An 18,677-nucleotide genomic window follows, 5' to 3' on the forward strand; every position below is an offset into this window, starting at 1 on the left:
GGGTGTATTTCTAAACCCATTTTTCGCGGCTGTAAGGACCCTACCGCGAATCTGCACAATTTACAGGGGAGCAATTCGATAGCTAAAAAGTCTGTCCCCCCTTCTGAGCAACTCAAGAGTTTCCTTGTGACTTTTATTAAACCTGATTGCTATAAAAAACTTCCAAGACGACTGAAAGCGCGATGTTTCTGGGTCATTATAGCACCGAAAACGTTCATTTTTCGCAAAGGTACAGAATATCTCTTAAAATCATAAATAGCCTCGTCTAAGTGGATTTGATGTTGAGTCTGCGCGAAGTATTGAATTTACCAGGGGATAGTAAAAAATGCGGAAATTTGATGTTACAGCAGGTACCGATTTTTTCTTTTCTAGGACAGGGCTAAAGGACAGAATTATTTCCTGTTGACAGCAGAAAAAAATCGCTAAAAAACGTTAGAAAGTAATAAACTATAAAACGCATTTAGCACGGATACACAACAGTCCAACGCCAGTCCCAGTATTGCTATTGTCTCTATATCTTGTGAAACTTGACAATAATACACAACCTTCTCCACAGGGTAACTTTCACCTTTTCCGACATCGGGAGGGCGTAGGTAAGTGACCCTGGGAACGAGGTTGAATAATACACAACTTCGGATACTTGCACCTTTCCTGATATAGATAAAAGCAGATACATTGCATTATGGTTGGGTGAATAATAAACATGGGGGAGTATATTGGGCACATAAGAGCATGAATTACGATCATTGTTGAGAACAACACCAAGTAAAAATTTTGACTTTCTTTTATTATTTTGTTATTTTTACAATTTAGATCTTTTTAAATTTACTCTTTTTTTATCTTTATATAACAAAGCAAGTTCTTTATGTGACTCATCAATTCGAATGGTGAAACTTTTACACCGGGTTTGCAACGAAGTTCTATATTTATGTGTATGTAAAATAAATGAGATTTTATATCTATATAAAAAAAATAAAAATATTAATATACAAAGGTAATTATTTTTTGAATCTGGATTCTAATGATTCGAGGACAGATCCAGCAGGAGTGATTCTGCCAAATATTACATCATTTTTCTGATCTGGCGGAGTTTCATCAACTTCTCGTATTTTTAAGTCGGCTATCAACTAAAAAACATGAATGAATTGAGTCTGTGAATTAACGAAAAAAAACAGGCAAGAATTTACCATTTCAATATAACCGGCATGTATATTTAGATCTAAAGATTGTTAGGTTATGTAGATTACGTAAATCTGTATTAGAGACGGGTTAGAACGAAAAATAAAATTGAAATAATGTAAAAACAAAACGAAATGTAAAAAATCCCACTATTGTTTTCGTAACGAGAATAAAAAGGTCATCAACATTTCCATTGTTTCCAATAAACGCCTTCCCCAACGTGGTATTTATTAAAGGGGTGCCTATTAAACAGGGCGGAATGTAACTACAACGGGCGTTAGATTAAAAGGGACGTGTGTCAGCAACGGCCGTTGTGGGTTGCGTGACTAATGACAAATGACGTATAAACTTCGCGTAAACGGGTGCTGAAGACAACAAAATCACAACAACTCCTCGGTGGAAGGGCGAGGCAGAAAAATTAACATCGTACTTGCAAACTCTCAGTCCTTCCCATGTCTCCACGAACCGCAAGAAGAGCCAACACGTGATCAGAACGAAAGTCAGGGTACGTAGTTGCCAGTCCCTAAAAAGAAACAATTCTTAATTGATACTGCATTATTAAATACTAAAAACCATAAAATTTATAGTCCTCGGAACAAGAGACTTGAATAAGTTCGTCATTGTCTTTTTTTGGACTCTTTCGACCGAATATAAATAAAAAGAGACCTGGAAACGCTTCTCACTATTGGGTGAGAAAAACCAGAATTTTTCTTCCAAAATAAACTGATATCGAAAATTATTGAAGTTGAGGAAAACACGCAACAAAACTAGGTTCAAAATAACAATCTGTTATTTGTCATGCCTGACCAGATTTTGGAATAAGATTAACTATTGTCGTGTCTTTTCAAACTTGCGGTCGGTCGATTATGCACAGTCAAGAGTTAGAGAAACACTATAGATATTTTAACGCATTTTAAGATCTTTCCCGTCACATGATTTCAATGATGTTGCGAATATGCCATTCAAGCTCCTGATATTTGCTTTGCAAGTACTTTAACTGACACAAAAATTTTTCGTTATTTCAATCCCTGCTGGATTTTGTTGGAAATTATTTATCGCATACCACTCTAGAAAGTCATTTGAAGTGCCTGATTAATGGCGTACATTACGCAAATAAAACACACAAAGGTAAATTAAAAAATACGAAACTAAGCTCTGTTAAAATAGCCAACTTCGAATTAAAACCGTTTGAATTAGTAAATGTGTCTGATCAGCGCTTTTTACGCAGGACCTCGTTTTGCAAATCAAAAAAGGGTAAAACCAGGCTAATATGTAGCTGTTACTTGGGTGTACAACCAGGCTAATAAGTAGCTTTCACTTAGGGGTTAAACCAGGCTAATATGTAGCTGTCACTCAGGGGTAAAACCAGGCTAATATGTAGCCGTCACTCAGGGGTAAAACAAGGCTAATATGTAGCTGTTACTTAGGTGTAAAACCAGGCTAATATGTAGCTGTCACTTACAGAAACTTCTAATGAAACGACATCTGTACTTTTTATGCGCAACACTTCTGCGCAGGATTTCAACAAGACACATGGTGAATTTTCCTACAGAGAAATAGAACGAAATTTAATGTCCCCAAACAGGCTACGAATGGCTCTGATCACGCTCCTCCTGTGCCCTATACACGCAGTAAACAAAAACGAGTAGAATGACGTCATACACAATTCTCATAGACTGACTAATCGAGTATAAAGCGACTTACAAACTCTGGTAGTTTGGCTAACCGAGTAAAAGCTTCAGCTAACTTTTTTCCTTCCTCTAAGATCTGCGCAGCCCCTTCTTTTCGCTCTTCGAAGTTTCGAAATATAATTCGCCTGAAAACAAACATATTTTATCAAAGAGTATTTAAAGAATTTCTCACAACACCAGCTAATTTTTTTTTAACAATTCCAAGGTTATACAGTTTTTGCTATACAGTAGACATCCGTTAATTCGAGTGCCGCCTAATTCGAACTTTCAGTTATTTCGAACAAATTGCCAAGTCCCTTGAGTTTGGTTTAAAAAAGTCTTAAGGCGGGGGCAAACCAGTCCAAAATTTCATCCAACATGCAATTTTTGTGATGTTGGATGAAATGCAGGACTGGTTTGAGTCATTTCAAAATTTTGAAAAAATCTAAAATTTTCAAAAAAGAAGAAAAAAATCGTGTTGGACGATGTTGGATGAAGTTTGATCGCCGTCAAACATTTCATCCAACATTTTCGGCAAAATCAAAGGAATTCTCTATCTGAGTTGCGTAAATTTTCATGTTGGATTGGTTTGGTGGTACTTTTCATCCAACATATAAAAATCTCGCGAATTTCGAACGTTCAATTTTTTAATGGAATGATTTTAATTTGATGCGTTTCAATAAAAACATTACGAAGAGTAAGGGCGAGTCTTTCTTCTGCCAAGATTGGTCTGTGGCCACCAAAGTTGTTCATCTGACCCGGTGATATCAGATAGGATATTTCATTAAGGAGGAAATATCGAAATCCCCCACGTCCATCCGAAACATTTCCCTAAATCCGAATCTGTCTTCGATCTTCAATTCTTTAATGATTAAATGACTAAAATATCTATTTTGTTCCCTTCTCTTTATCCACTCTCTTGTTTTTCCGCGGGTTGGTTTTTCATCGTCTGAATCGACGAGTTCATTCAGCAACATAAGCAGCACTGCAGAAATCCTTCCGTCCGCCATTTTGTTTTCATAAATGAATGAACTCTTTATCGTTTGAGTGTTTTTAAAAGCAGTCCCACAAACCTAAAATTTTGCTTCATCCAACATGCATTTTTTCATCCAACATGGGAAAAAAATGGTTTGCCCCCGCCTTTATATTTTCAGTTACTTAATTTGACCTCAGCTAATTTGAACATTTCGCTAATTCGAACAATTTTTTAGTCCCAAGGCTGCATTATGCTCGTTAATTCGAAAATTTGTGTATCGATAAATAAAATGTTATGGGAAAATAAAAAAAACGTTTTCAATTTTATTCATTTTTATTGCATCAATAGTGGCAAAATTTCTTTCAATTTATCAATTAAGTTGGCATTTCCAATAAAATGAAGTTTAGAAGGAATTTGGAGACCTTGCCCATTGCTAAGCAAACAACGTTAAAAGGTTTTTATAAAAAGTTGTAGTAAAGTTGAAAAAAAATCTATATTAGCATAAAACCTTTAAACGTTTATTAAAATTCTTGTTTTTTCTGAACTTCCGATAATCCGAACATTCGTTAATTCGAACAAATAATTTAGTCCCTTGCGTGTTCGAATAACAAACGTCTACCGTATTTTTGTTTTTAATCACAAAACAGCAGGAAAACACGGCGCCATAAAGACGATGTGTCATAACGACGACGAAATTATTTTAGACGATATTCATATTTCTAGGTTTTTAAGTCTGTCTCCATAGAATGATGGAGGTTCAAGGTTTCAAAGGCCGGTAGATACAATAAATATAGTAATAACAGAGAAAAACGTGATAATATACCAGTTAAAGTTAAGAATAAGGTTATCGTTTTAACAACCACTTACCTGGAGAGTATTGCACGAACATATTCGGTGACTACTTTTACTTCGGCTGTTTTCATCAAATAATTGAACGCTCTAAAATAATTTATCACGATGTTAATATAAATAAATTTATTTACGATGGCAACACAAAGCCGTCACTAGCACTGAGGTTTATCATGGAAGGACATTTCTGCGCGGATGTTCATATATACGGCTTAATTAAAATAAAAATAAAACTTCTTGCAAATGAAAACAAAAGAGAAATTTATAAAAAAAAATTTATCACATACTCAGGCTTAAGATGAACATAATCGTTCGCGTAATCTTCGAAAGTTGCGATTACTGTCGCGATTATTACTGGTGAAGTCCACCTGTTAAGTAAAAATAAGGGCATCAACCACAAAAGCACGAAATGTTTTCAATACCATATTCAATGAAACGAACTTGATATTTTAAACATTCCTAAGACATTCACCGACATTCTTTAACACGGATTAATATAAGTTTTAGTACATGGGCATTTAAAAGATCAAATACGCGTTTTTCCTCGAAGTCACTAATTGATACAACAACCCACAGGGACAAGGTAACAGTTTTGAAAGCAATAATTTTAATTTAGGCAGTAGCTGAGTTTGTAGAGCCTCGCGAAAACAAAAAGACTCAAAAACAGTCTACTTCAAGTCTGAGTAAATTGATCTTTGTGGTTAAAAGTACGGAGCTAGAGCGCTCTACCTCAGCAACGCCATATCCCAAGTATATATCGTTAACAAATAACAGGTTTCCTTTCTGCTCCGCCCGTACCGACAAAAAGCCATCCTGACTAACTTTACGATTTAAGTGACCCCTAACGAAAGATTACATTTAGCGTTTATCAAAATTTTTGACTGAACCACAAAAGGTAATATTCAAAATGTTTTACCACTTGCGAGTCATTAATTCTTGTAAATGTGGATCGAGGTCGACAAACACACCATCCAGGAGCATGCCACATACTTCTGTTGATAGATCTTTGTAACCCTTGATCATTTTATCAAAATTCTGTACTCTGTTCTGCCCAAACGTCTCCTCACCAAGATCGCCTCTCATTTGATTCTGAAAGGTAGATTCCACAATTTAACGGGTACGGATTAACCGATATTGCTCAAAAATATAAGTATCTAGGTTTACAGCTGAGATGATGGGGAGTGGGACAGGTTTTGACGGGTGGTTCGATATTAGTGGAATAGGTCTTTGCATCAAATACGATTTCACAAAAATTGAACTTGGCCTTAAATCACCCATGGTATTACAAAGTTAAATTTTTAATAATGATTGCGTCGCTACCATGGCTCTTTTATCATAACATTTTACTGAAATTTCTATGACGTGGATCACATCAGACATTTTCCTAAACTTGCCTGGAACTTACCCCATAATTTACTGGGCCAATTTTTTGGCAGATTGTCACGAATATGCCAAAATCCGTTATGAGCCCTTAGGTTAGGAATTCAAGTTAGTTTCCAGATATAAAGATTAAAGATTAAAATCTTTTGGTCCAGTTGCAGCAAAAATGTTATAGGGTATAAAAATGCATTTACCAATATAGCCTAAAAACTTTATTTTGTGCGCAAAAAATCACGATCATGTTCAGCATACTTTTCATATTCACTGTGTAAATTTTTTAGAAAACAGAAACGAGGACCAAGAAGCAAGGAACCACCGAAGACACGTGTTAAGAAAATAGCTCTCGCGCAAACGAGGCAGACGACTGGCAGCGAGGCAAAAACATAATTTACTTTGTTATAATGGACTAAGGGAGCACACTATGGCTAGGACGTACCGAAAAGAAAATTTTGGACAAACACACTTAAAATTTTTGGACTACAATTTTTCACGTTTCACATTTTGAGAGGGGGTGCCTTTTGTCTTATCGACTACGTTCCTGGACGTGATTTAGTAAGGGAAGTTGAATCGCGTAGGGAGGGGCAAAAACCAAATCTACTGTAAAATAAAATAAAAAATATGCATACTTTCATTTGTTCAGAGAATTCTGCAATCAACAGAGCATTATTTGCTACTGATACCTACAACAAGAAAAAAGGTATTTAGTGTCATCACTAATATTATAACGATACAAATTAGTTGTATTTACAAAGTATGTCCTAAGTCGGAAATCTAATCTAGAAAAAAAAAACGGAATGGAGAGGAACAAAGATAATATTGGAGATTACAAAAATCCTCTTTTGTGTGAAAAAAACAATTTATACTTTTACTTAAAAGCAGGAACGAAAATTTATACTGCCCAATCGGTTTTCAGAATGGAAACGTTGGCTATATAAAAGACACGTAGTATTCTTGTTTAGTATATTTTAATTCAGAAGTGGAATCTTATTCGTTTAAATAAAACGGTCACACGGTCATCTCTGGTCACACACGCTATAATAAATATTTAAAAACTTACCATATATGGTTCAAAGTATCGTATGGACGCTCTGTTTTCGTAATATTTGCTTTTAAAATTCAAAATGGCAGCTAAAGTCAAAAACGGAAATAATCAAAATCTCTGCTTAAGTAGGGCAAAATTCAACATATTGATGTTTCATATTTATATAAAATGTCACGCAAATCAATCGTGCATTAACATGTGGGGCTAACATTCTTTATTCTCGATCATATGAACTACATATGCTTAAAATATAGTTAGCTACAGTGACATGTCTCGATTGCTCAATATTTTAACTTTACTTGCTCAAGTGTTGGTCTAAGGAAGCAATATGAAAATATACATATACACGATCTATACACGCTTTATACACGCGATCTACACACGATCTACACACGATTTATACACGCGATCTACACACGATCTATACACGATTTATACACGATTTATACACGATTCACACACGATTTACACACGATTTATAGACGATTTTACAGGGAAAAATAAGTGCGAAATTTTGTTTTCAGTAGCGCAGTTTTTCTCCCAGCAAAGAAATTGCGAAATAAATTTGCACCTTCTGGTAACAAGAGGGTAACATACTTCTCATAGTGGGAATAAAATCTTCTAAAGACTTCACACATATGTCAAGTATCTAAAATTATAATTTAAAGATTTTACGCAACCAATCAAGGTATGATATTTGACTCAGACCCCAAATCCTAACAAAACTGTTGTAATTTTTTTAAAACGTTTAGGATATCGAGAGGCAACTGTACTCTACAAAATACCATACAACAAGCCAAGTTCCTCCTCAACCTCCTTTTTACAAATTTTCAAATAAAATTCCATAAAGCAAAATCAGCATGACTGCCTCCCCAACCTTCTTGTCTAATAAATACCTTGGTTATTATGCGCATATCTACTTAACAAATTTACAAATTAAAAAAAAAGTACAGTAGCTTTTACCTTCAATTTGACATCTCTTTCTATGAAAGCACCAACTTGTAACTAAAATATAACATACATATACAACTTCCAATTGAGGATGCCTCATAACTTTAATCTGAAAAAGCAGAAAATTCTAGGAAAATTAGTCTTGCTATGAACAAAATATTCCTTTAATAAGTTTCTGCACTATTCTAACAACTATACTCCAATACAATGTTTACGGTACAAGCACAAACAACTTACATTTTACTGTGGAAAGTTTATCATTTCTTGAGCATGATAGTTTAGTAGGCGACTATTATGTTCAAGAAATGATAAACTTTCCACAGTAATATGAATACTGAACAGACAAATCGAAATAATATCTTCAACAACTTACATTTTGGTCAAGCATTTGAAACAAAATAATCGGAAGTGATGTTTGGAAATATCCCTCGGTGTCAGTTTCAGGAAGCTTGTCTTGGTTCCAATCCTATTAATGAAGCATTTTAACTTTCAAGAAATCACTTCTAGCATATCTACACTTGTACAGATGAGGAAAAAACAAGAAGGTTCAAAAACTGAGCAAGGGAGTGCTAGTTATATAAAAGGGTTGGGCGATAAGGGTTTGGCATACCTGGTTTATGTTTCCAGCGATTAAATTTCAGAGCAACAAATCCAATTTCAAAAGTCAAAATTTTACCAACTTTGTAGATATATACAAATAATTTCCCAATGAGTCCCCAATTAAAATTTCGATTATTTTGCAGACAATCAACATAAAAACGTCAAAATTACTTTGATGTTTGCCCCTTCATATGGGAGATTTTATTGAAGATGGCTATCAGATTAACATGCCAGTAGTCTGTTTAACCTTGTTTGTTTAACTTAGTACTCTCTTATAGTTGCAAATCAGAAAAAAATATTTTGAGATGAAGTTTTTTTAAAGTGGGAGGTAAGCCTAAAGTATTGTTTACAAAGAAGTAAGTGCCATCAAATTGACAGTTTTAAAGAACATTTTTAAGTATTGTGCTCCAACATATTCACAAGATTTCGGACTAGTCAGAATTACTACAAATCATGACGACAGTTTTCAAAGTAGTTTACCTGACTTTCAGAAACACACATCTTTTCAAGCCAGTTCTGTATGTTTCGTTCAGTAGTACTCACATACCTAAAATAACATGAGTGACATAAGTACAAATTCGTCTGCAAATTTTCAGTTTTACTGAAGTGAGTGAGAATTTCCTGACTGATTTATGACAAATTTGAAGAACTTCAGTACTAGTAACATTACGTGAATGTGTAAAACGGTATATAATATGCACTTATAATCATATGTAACTGTATAATGAAATTTCCCAGCGATTTTCTTGGCTGATAAAAAATTTACTTTATTCCTCAACTTTCCAACCGTAATCAGCAAAAACAAAAAGCATGGCCTGCGAAGCTACTTTAGGTGTTACCGGAAATGACCTTTGCATCTATTACATAGGATGTGTTAAAACAGGTCTTGAAATAAGAGATTGTTAAAATGAAATTTCTATGATTAAAAGAATATGATCATCGTGTTTTCATTTTTCTCCTTGAAGTGTAATGTGAAACATTTCCTAGTATTTCATGAAAATCTACTTTCAACCAAAAGCTCTTACATCTCCATCAAACTTTCCACAACACCATAACTCAAAATTGGATCCAACTCATCTTTAAAACCCTCTACAAATTCTTTAAGCTCTTCATGACCTAAAAGATCTGGTCCGCTAAAAAAAATATTTTAAACAATAAACTTAGTATCATTTTTAACTAGGGTATTTTAGATCTCATTATAAGTTGGGAGATGTGATTATACCACATTGGTTAATCAGGAAATCAATGCTTTATCCATTACACCTTGCATGTTAGTTAAAATTGGCATAATCGATTTGAAAAATCTTTAGCAATTTCTAACAGACAAAATATGGACATTATTTTTATATAGGTTAACATACATCTCAAAGAGGACTAATAGTAATTATCACTTACTCGTATTCGTTAATCCAGTTTAGAAGTGTTACACACTCATTTGGTCGGTCATGGTTTTGATTCAATGCAAAATGTTCCAGCTAAATTAGTAAAAGAAGACCTTATTGGTAAAGTCTTAAATCCATAGTTTCACCTAATTTCCAAAAGCAAAAATACACTTCTATTACTTAACCAATATTTTTGCATTTTGACGTAAATTTACGAAGAAAATAATACAAATTTGTTCGTGAAAAAGTATTCCCCCGTATAGTTTGGTAATAACTTCCATACTTATCAATTATCGCTTTTCTCATATTTTGAAATTAGTACCCTTAAATAATTTTATTCACACAAAGTCAGAAATAAAATATTTTGAAAATCACAATTCGCATAAAATGAATAACTGCAATATGTTACAAATTAAAGTAAATCTTCAACAATAACAACATATTATGACCTTGGGGATGCTCAGAAAGTATTTATCCAAAAGTTTCAAAATATAAATAAAACAGTGGTATATATGCTAAACATATAATGGCAAACTTACAGTTCTTGACGTGGCTTCATGATATGTAACAATGTAAGTTTTAAATATTTTGTAACTGGGAGGAAAACATTGACGCACTAAATGCTGTAAAAAGAAAAATAACTGCTGTAAAAGTTTCTTCAGTAAGCAATCGGAGATAGGAAATATCAAAGTATTCCTGGTTCTGTGACTTCACTGAGAAAAAAAGACTATGGCACAGGTAGGTTAGTATGAAATGTATATTTACATAATGATTAAAACCGCCCAGAATTTTGCTATTGTTTTTTCTCCTTTCTAAAGTGGCCATAACGACTTTTAAAATCAGAAAAAATGTTCTTCACATAATGAGTTATTAAAGTATTTTTCCGACTATATGTTCATATTTTTTTCTATTGTAACACTCTTATCACAATTTTATAGCTAAATACTATCATCTTTCACTAAAAATATTCAGGTTTGGCAATTTCCCTTTAAATTCAAAATGTCAGAAGTATATAATTATTTTCTGCCAAGTTTCTATAGGTGCTTGTAAAACAATACAGAAAAATTACATAATTATTATAGAGAGAAGTTAATAACTACAAAGTATCACTAACATAGAATTTATCGATCATGTTTTTGTATAGTGTTTCAACTTCTGATACCATTTTTGTTTTCTTTAAAATTTTCAACAGAATTAAACCAAAGTCCATAAACAAAAGGTAATAAAAAGAGTAGGTAGGTAGTATAAAGTTAGCTCGTAAAAGCTATTTTTTTTCTTGTTTATTATACATTTTTAACTGTTAATCTCTGCTGACTAATTCAAATAACAAGTTAAATTCATTTTTTTTTAAAATAGTAATAAAAAAATTGTATGCAGAAAGCACTGAGTAAATAATGCAGTATGGACAGCTAATGAAGGGTTACTGCCACCTTAAACAAATAAGATACTCAACTAGTTAGCAATGTTGGAATTAGTTAAATTATGAATGTCAAGCACGAAATACAAAATTCGTGATTTACTTGTGAAACCATAAGTATCTAATTTCAAACAGGTGTCTTTTTGTATGACGTACCCACGAAAAAAAGGATACTTATATTTACACATACACGAAGTATGAAATCAAGTTTGCACCTCTTTATTTTTAGTTGGTCATAAATTTTGACATTTAAACTTTCGCGAAAAACAAAAATTTCTTTGTCATGGGCAAGTTAGATAAAGAAATATTACACCTGGAATAAAGAAATGTTCTAAAAAGATAGGGACAGTATTTTTCCTAATATAAACTTTTGGAACAGACATAAATTAGCGTTTTTCTTGTTGTTTGTAATGCTGCGTGACCAATTAATTTTCATAAAAAACAATTAAGAGTTAAGAACTATAACTAAGGTTTTTTCATTTGTCATAAAATTTATTGTGTTTTAAGTGTACTAACTATAAATATAGTTTGAGTCTTTTACATTAAACCAAATCGATACTCAGAAAAAACCCTTGAAACTACCTTGACAGAAAGCAGATCCTCAAGTATCATTTCTCTCATTCGTTCAAGATGCTTCACCAGCCACATTTTATCGTCTTTATCTTGAAGCTCAATTTGATTGCTATCAAATCTGCAAAACACGGAAGATACAGAATTTGATACCAGCTTATAACAATTTGACAATCAGAAAAAATCGATTTCAATTGCCAGTTTCGGTTTCACTTGTAGTGAAATGACAAGCTCCAATGCAGTAGATAATTATGTAAAAAAAGATGAAACAAAATAGAGTAGATTAATAATAGAGTAACTCATTAGGGTAACTGTTTCCTCTTTTCACACATTAAGGATTTTTTTTTACAGAACCAACTTCCTCCCTAGACTTTAAAGATGATAACACATTTCACTCCTGTATTAAGTTGACAGAAATCCTACACCATTTTATGACAATTCAGTGCTGCAAAATGCTATAACAAACCTTCGGTCAACACTCTTCCGGATAGATGCAATACATCTACCTTTCCAAGAATTTGGACGACCAGGGGGTAAAAATTTTGTTTTCTTTTCTTGTTCCAAAGCTCTTTGGTCACATCTAAAGAAAAATTATGCCTTATATATTAAACAAAAATAAATAAGGAGAAAAAAAGAACAACATGTACCACCTCTCTTCTCGTTCAATTATTCTCAATGAAGAGACAAGTTCCAATGGTTTACTTCTTGCAAATGATAATGTGCGATCAATTATTGTCATGATTTGCTTTAATAATGCATTCTGGAATTAAACAAAAAATAAAGAAATCCCACATTATGCAGTCTAACAAATGGAGTAACATCCATCTTGGAGTAAAATCTATTCTTAAATTGACATGCAGCATACACCAATTGCACATTTTAACATGCACAGACTAAGAAACAACCTATAATACTAAATAAAAAGCCTTAAAATTTGAGAAACGGTGTCACATTCATGTGTGCAGTGCTTAAAATCATTTAACACTACAAACCCATACAAATAAGTTAGGGTCGATTGATAACAATGACAAGTTGACAATTTTAAAATGCATATGCGAAATCAAAACTGCAAAAGTGATTGCTTGTGGAGACAGCCCTGTTACACTGTTTTTGCTGTTGCAAGATGTGTCTGTTGCATGAAATCTAATCAAATATTGATGGCCATTATCTGCCTATTTGTCCATGCAAAAATGGCCAGTAAAAAATTGTTAAAGCTTGCTAGAGTATTTTTAAATACTTGCCATATGCAATTTAGCGAAAAGCACATTGTCAAAAAGCCCTTGTAATTTAGCAACACGCAACGTCGTCAAAAATTAGAGGGAGCAAATCAAAATTGTCTCCGCAGCTCTGGGCAATTAGTTTTGTTTACAGAGTCGATTTTTAGCATTTTAAATGCACTTGCAAACAAAGGCAAGAGAAAATGACTAATTCCACAATACCTTTGGTTGGTGGTTACATTTAATTTTTATTGAATAAGCATTTTGTTAATTTTCTGTGTTGAATCAAATTTAACTAATGAAAAAAAGTACATCAGCAAAAATTCTTTAGTTGCTTTGTTCCTATAAAATTTTCTGTACTTAAATTGAGAAATTAAATTTTATTAATCAGAAAACTTACTGAGAGATTTGAAACTTCATCAAAGTACATGTATAATGGCTAAAAGATAAAAAGATAAGATAAAAAGATATGCATCTAATATTAGGTTGTAAAAAATTCCACTGTGTAAATTTTTTAAACAATAACAAAAACATTACTCACTGATTGGGCAATTTTTTCATCTCTGTTTTCATCGTCTTCTGAAATTTTGAAAACTTCATAAAGCAGATCATCTCGAGTGGATTCTAATTCCATTATACTAAGAAATCAAAGAAGCAGGCAAGAATATATTATGTTACTTAAAAATACCGCATCTAGCCAACTTATGAGCCTAGGGGGATAGAAAGTTTTGGATTAAGAAAAAGAAATTCTAAAAAAAAATAAAGCCATCTTACTTTTTGTGAGCTTGCAATAATTTTCCATCTTTAATCAGCTGTTTAGTTGTTTTGATCGTTTCGGGTACATTGAAAATCAACTTTAGATGTGAGTTTGTTTTTGCTAACTATATAAATTAGGTAAAAAAATTAATAAATGAAGTTTATTATATATATGCATTATATAAATCTTTAAAATATTTTAAAGAAAGTCAGATACAACAGTATCATGCCTGTTCATAAAAGTAAACAAATGCAATATTTACAAAATGTTGTTACATACTCTAGTATGGTTTTCGTGAGCAATTTGAACTTTTTTTAATTTTGTATTTAGTGGTTCACATTCATTAAATATTTCGGAAACTTCAGACAGCCTATAATAAAGAATTTATCAATCAAAACAAATGCATGACAAAGAACACATGAGACAAGTATGAGGGTATATCTATGCAATATTAAGCTAAGTAAATTCCCACTTGTTTTCCTATTTTCATTTTAATCAACCCTAATGAACCTTTAAGTGACATATATGTGCAACTTTCGACTTAATTACACTTACAGTTTCTTTATGTGACCAATATCATCTTGAGAGCTGTAACATAAAAATACAATGTATAATACAATATCAATGTCAATGGCAGATTGTTAATAAAAAGCAGCAAATTTACTGTGCCTTATTCTCAGGACTTTCAACGTTAAGTAAAAAAAGGGAATCAACCTAATAATTTGTTATAAATATTTTACACCTTCTTCACTACAAAGTTCTATTTTTTATTATTATTATTTTTTTTTTATTGTTTTTAACACAGATTATATTACGAAATTTTCAATCCCTAAAAGCTTTGTCAAAAGTTTAAGATTGTTTTTTACACTTCTATATGAACTAGCTACCAATGCACTGCAATTTTAGTCGACATGTCAGCAACTAGAGCTAATTTAATCAGAAATAAATTGATATTGTGAAGACGAATGCAATATCTTTTCTTCGTTTTGTTATGAAATGCCTTTTTTTCTTTTTTTTTCTATTAAATAAATTCTGCCAACTTTTTTATGCAGAAGTGGATTGATTTACAGTTACTATAGCCAACCTGTTTAGTTCCTGCAAGCCTGAACGAATGCCGTCTATTTGTGACTGAACAGCTGTTTTTAACCTTGAGTCAACTGCAGCCTAAACAGAAAAAAAACAATATACAGTGCCAGAAAATGGTGTATTCTCTCACCCTAATGTTATCACAATACTACAACAAAAATAATAAATATATATTACAATTTAATTGCATACCTTGTTTCGAAGAACTTTGCGTCGTATTTGTCCAACTTTATCCAACTGATCAGGAGTCTGAAGAAAAGAATTCAAAATACATAATTGTGATTCCACAAAAAGAAATATCTTTCTCAGATAGAATACTCTATACCCACCGTTAAACAACCAGCTATGTATTTTGAAGCCTTTAAAAGAGCATCAGCCTTTGCTGTTTCAATATCTTCAGCCATGATTTACTGTTTTTAAATCCAAAATAACATTAGTACCTGCCTAAATTCAAACTGCAATAGAATCAGGCTGTAAATATGGATAAAAATGGTGTGTGGCCTATAGAACTACGCCTTAACATGAGCAATTTTTCACTTTTCTAGTTTTGTGTTTGAAGAAAATGTTTTCTTAGTTATTACAACCCATGCAATGTCTTTCATCACACACAGTACTCTAATTCCTGATAGAAAATTGAGAAACTATTAGAAAAGCATGTTTTGCTGTCTAGGTACAAAAAAGAGACAACAGGCTCTGGAAAGGAGGTTGGAAATTGACAAACTAACTACAGTGCAAATTACAGTCATTTCTAAATTTTCAAAGGTTCAGCTTCACAAAATCTATATGTTGTGTGAGGTCAGTGCAGGAGAAGTGTTGAACAGGTTTGCTCTATAACTTGGTATATATACGTCTCATTTGCAGTCTTGGTCATGAATATTTGCACCCGCGTGTGTACCTTTACACTAATACAGGCGTGCGATCAGTATCGCACGCTTAGCTTATGATTTTGGCGTGCAATTATTACATTCAGGAGAGCGGCAGCGTGGAGTTTTTGAAGCATAGTAGTTAGCAAAAAAATTGCCGACGTAATTTTGTTGTGAAATTTAAATGAATAGTGTTATTATGAAGAACGTAAGGTATAGAGAACATTAAAGTTGGCTCCTTTTCTTCATGCTGACACTCTTATGCTCAACTGGTGCATTACACTGAGACTCGAACGAAAGACGAAAAACCATTTAGAACCATGCCACAAGTCAGTCCGACCTTCATTGTCACAGAGAATACTGCAAGAAGAGTGCGCACCCATGCAAGTTAAATATAACCAGAACATGGGAGAGGTTAGGTGTCCTGTACCTTAATACAGATTTCGGACGAATGTTCTTGTAATGTAATAATACAAAAGAGAAAACATGTTCAATAAAGTTTAAAAAATCATTTTAAAAGGAGATAGAGAAATCAAATATGTTTAGTAATAATAATCGAAAAAAATTGTATATCGTATTAAAAAGAAGTCCAAAAGTTCTGTCTCCCACACGACACAGCAGGCAATAAGTCAGCCCTGCCCTTGGTTTTGTAAGAAGAGATGTTCTGCGAAGACTCTATCAATTGAGTCTCCTGTACAGTTTTGCTTTGCATTGAACTGTGCCTGTGACAAGCATTTTCGAAGCATGACGACTTCTGCGATATTCAACTTAATGATGCCCTGACCTTCAGTTTGTAAATGGCACGTGTACAACTTATTTCCTAATCAGTTTATCTTAAAACATAGAGAGCTAGTTGGGACAGAACTATTAACTTAAGAAGTACACCATTGGGAAGGTAGGTCAATAGGACTTGCATTTCATTTCTATTTGTCATCGTCCTAAGGAGAGCAATACAAGGTTAATGACGAAATTTTTTGCCAGCTGAAAAACAAATCTCACGTCAGCAATTTTAATGAAGGTGGGTATTTAATAGAAATACATTTTAGAGATACATTTTAACGCGAAAGAACAATTATATGTATTGGGTAAAATTTGGGTGAGGGGTTACTCTAATATAGCTCACTTCTGCTTGGCGTGTGTACGAAGTAGAACAAGGCGTGTGATAAAGAGCACGCCCGAATTTCACATGGCGTGTGTGGAAGCGTGCGCGTGCGATCGCTAGCCATTTATGATCAAGACTGCATTTGTTTATATTTTTGCTTGCATGCTGAAGTATAGTTTGTTTCAGAGAGGAAAGTTGCTATATTATATACTGCTAAAAGTAGCATTTTTTTTAAAAAAAAGGAAAATAGAATGTTTATTTCTAAGTTATATAGACCAGAAATTGGGGAAATGCCACAACGTGTAGGCCGCTGGATGTTGCAGAGAGTTGTCTGGTAGGACGATTCCCCCCATTGGGTCTCCTCTGTGGCTTAAATTGAGCATTAAATACTTTAGGACTTCCCATCTAAGCCATGGCCCCTCCTGGAAATAATAGACAGGGCATATTCCTTGATATTTGTGATCTAGCCTTGTAAAATATGCACATCTATCTATATACCACTTTCAACCACGCAGATGACAGAAGCCGAAAGAGCTCACCAGCCAGCTAAAAAATTCATATTGGTGCAATATAGTTCTACACAAATAGGTGATACAGCATCAACAACAAAAACACTGAGTTGTTTCATCATATAGCTTGCTGGGCTAAATTCTGAAGTCATTATCAACCATTATCATCCCCATCATGTTGAAACCAAAAAGAAAAAATCAGGCCGGCTGGAAATGGTCACAAGAAAGTAAGAGCAGTCATTGAGTGTGGGAGGGGCATACTACCCTGCCTCATAAGAAAGGGTCCTGCATTTGCCAAGGTGGTTTTCTTCGTCTAAATTAATACCTAAAACTTATAAAAATTGGCGCAAATGCAAATGCTTTCTGCTCATCCACAAACAAAAAACGTCTATGTGCCAGGCGATTTTATCGCATTTTGTATGTACATAAATGGCCTGTCTTATAGCTTGTCCATTCTCCCGGCCTCATCCCCTGGGTCCCTTTGCTTTCCTAGCAATCGCTCATTAATTTTCATTAAAAGCCAAATTCTCTGGAATTGAAGTTAAAGCACACCCTACTTTCCCTTTCCAAGGATTTTTTCCCTTTTCAACTATAATTAATCTCGTTTAAAGAGCTTCTTTTTAGTAAACGACAGAGCGTATTGACAGCGCGCAGCGCCGGAAGTGACGAGCACAAATAATTACAAAAAAAAGGCATAACCCCTTCCCCCTGCTCACCCCCCTCTCTCGCTTACTACGACAATGGGTACACAAGACTTTGTACGCTCGCACTAGAAGAAGCGAAAAAACGCCTAACAAAAAAACAACGCCTTCTTTAAATACATGGCGCATACGCAGGGCGATTAGTGTACAACGTCTCTTTGTTGGTGGGTCTTCGTCATTCTTGTTTTAGATCTTGCGCAATAATGACGTAGCTAGTAATATATTTATGCTCCATTAACTCCGCTTCTTACTATCGTCGAGGTCGGATACAAACTCGTGTTTACTTACTTACATCATGGAAATGAGCGAATCACAACCTGAAAAAAAGAACAAAAACTATATATGGTCGCTTTTGTAATACATCTGCAAAAACAACAGGATCAAACGATCAAATAGATCAGGTGCCCAACTTGAAGTCCTTAACAA

At 33.6% G+C, this 18,677-nt stretch overlaps 1 protein-coding gene across 1 annotated transcript; it reads right to left on the minus strand.

The window, feature by feature from the left end:
- Positions 1-766: 766 nt before the first annotated feature.
- LOC130647393 (exocyst complex component 3-like) lies at positions 767-17,287 on the minus strand. Its single transcript, XM_057453237.1, has 27 exons — positions 15,406-17,287; positions 15,269-15,325; positions 15,075-15,154; positions 14,546-14,578; positions 14,270-14,360; positions 14,008-14,114; positions 13,775-13,871; positions 13,634-13,672; positions 12,667-12,776; positions 12,483-12,596; positions 12,029-12,137; positions 10,569-10,652; positions 10,043-10,122; positions 9,673-9,780; positions 9,128-9,194; positions 8,421-8,513; positions 8,060-8,101; positions 7,694-7,745; positions 7,112-7,182; positions 6,681-6,734; positions 5,591-5,763; positions 4,962-5,042; positions 4,693-4,764; positions 2,884-2,995; positions 2,642-2,725; positions 1,610-1,702; positions 767-1,127 (listed from the first exon to the last, which is right to left on the minus strand). The coding sequence occupies exons 1-27, from the start codon at positions 15,478-15,480 to the stop codon at positions 999-1,001; spliced, it is 2,307 nt and encodes a 768-aa protein (XP_057309220.1). The 5' UTR covers positions 15,481-17,287; the 3' UTR covers positions 767-998.
- Positions 17,288-18,677: the final 1,390 nt, after the last annotated feature.

Source organism: Hydractinia symbiolongicarpus, chromosome 6 (genome assembly GCF_029227915.1).
Source record: "Hydractinia symbiolongicarpus strain clone_291-10 chromosome 6, HSymV2.1, whole genome shotgun sequence".
Taxonomy (NCBI): domain Eukaryota; kingdom Metazoa; phylum Cnidaria; class Hydrozoa; order Anthoathecata; family Hydractiniidae; genus Hydractinia; species Hydractinia symbiolongicarpus.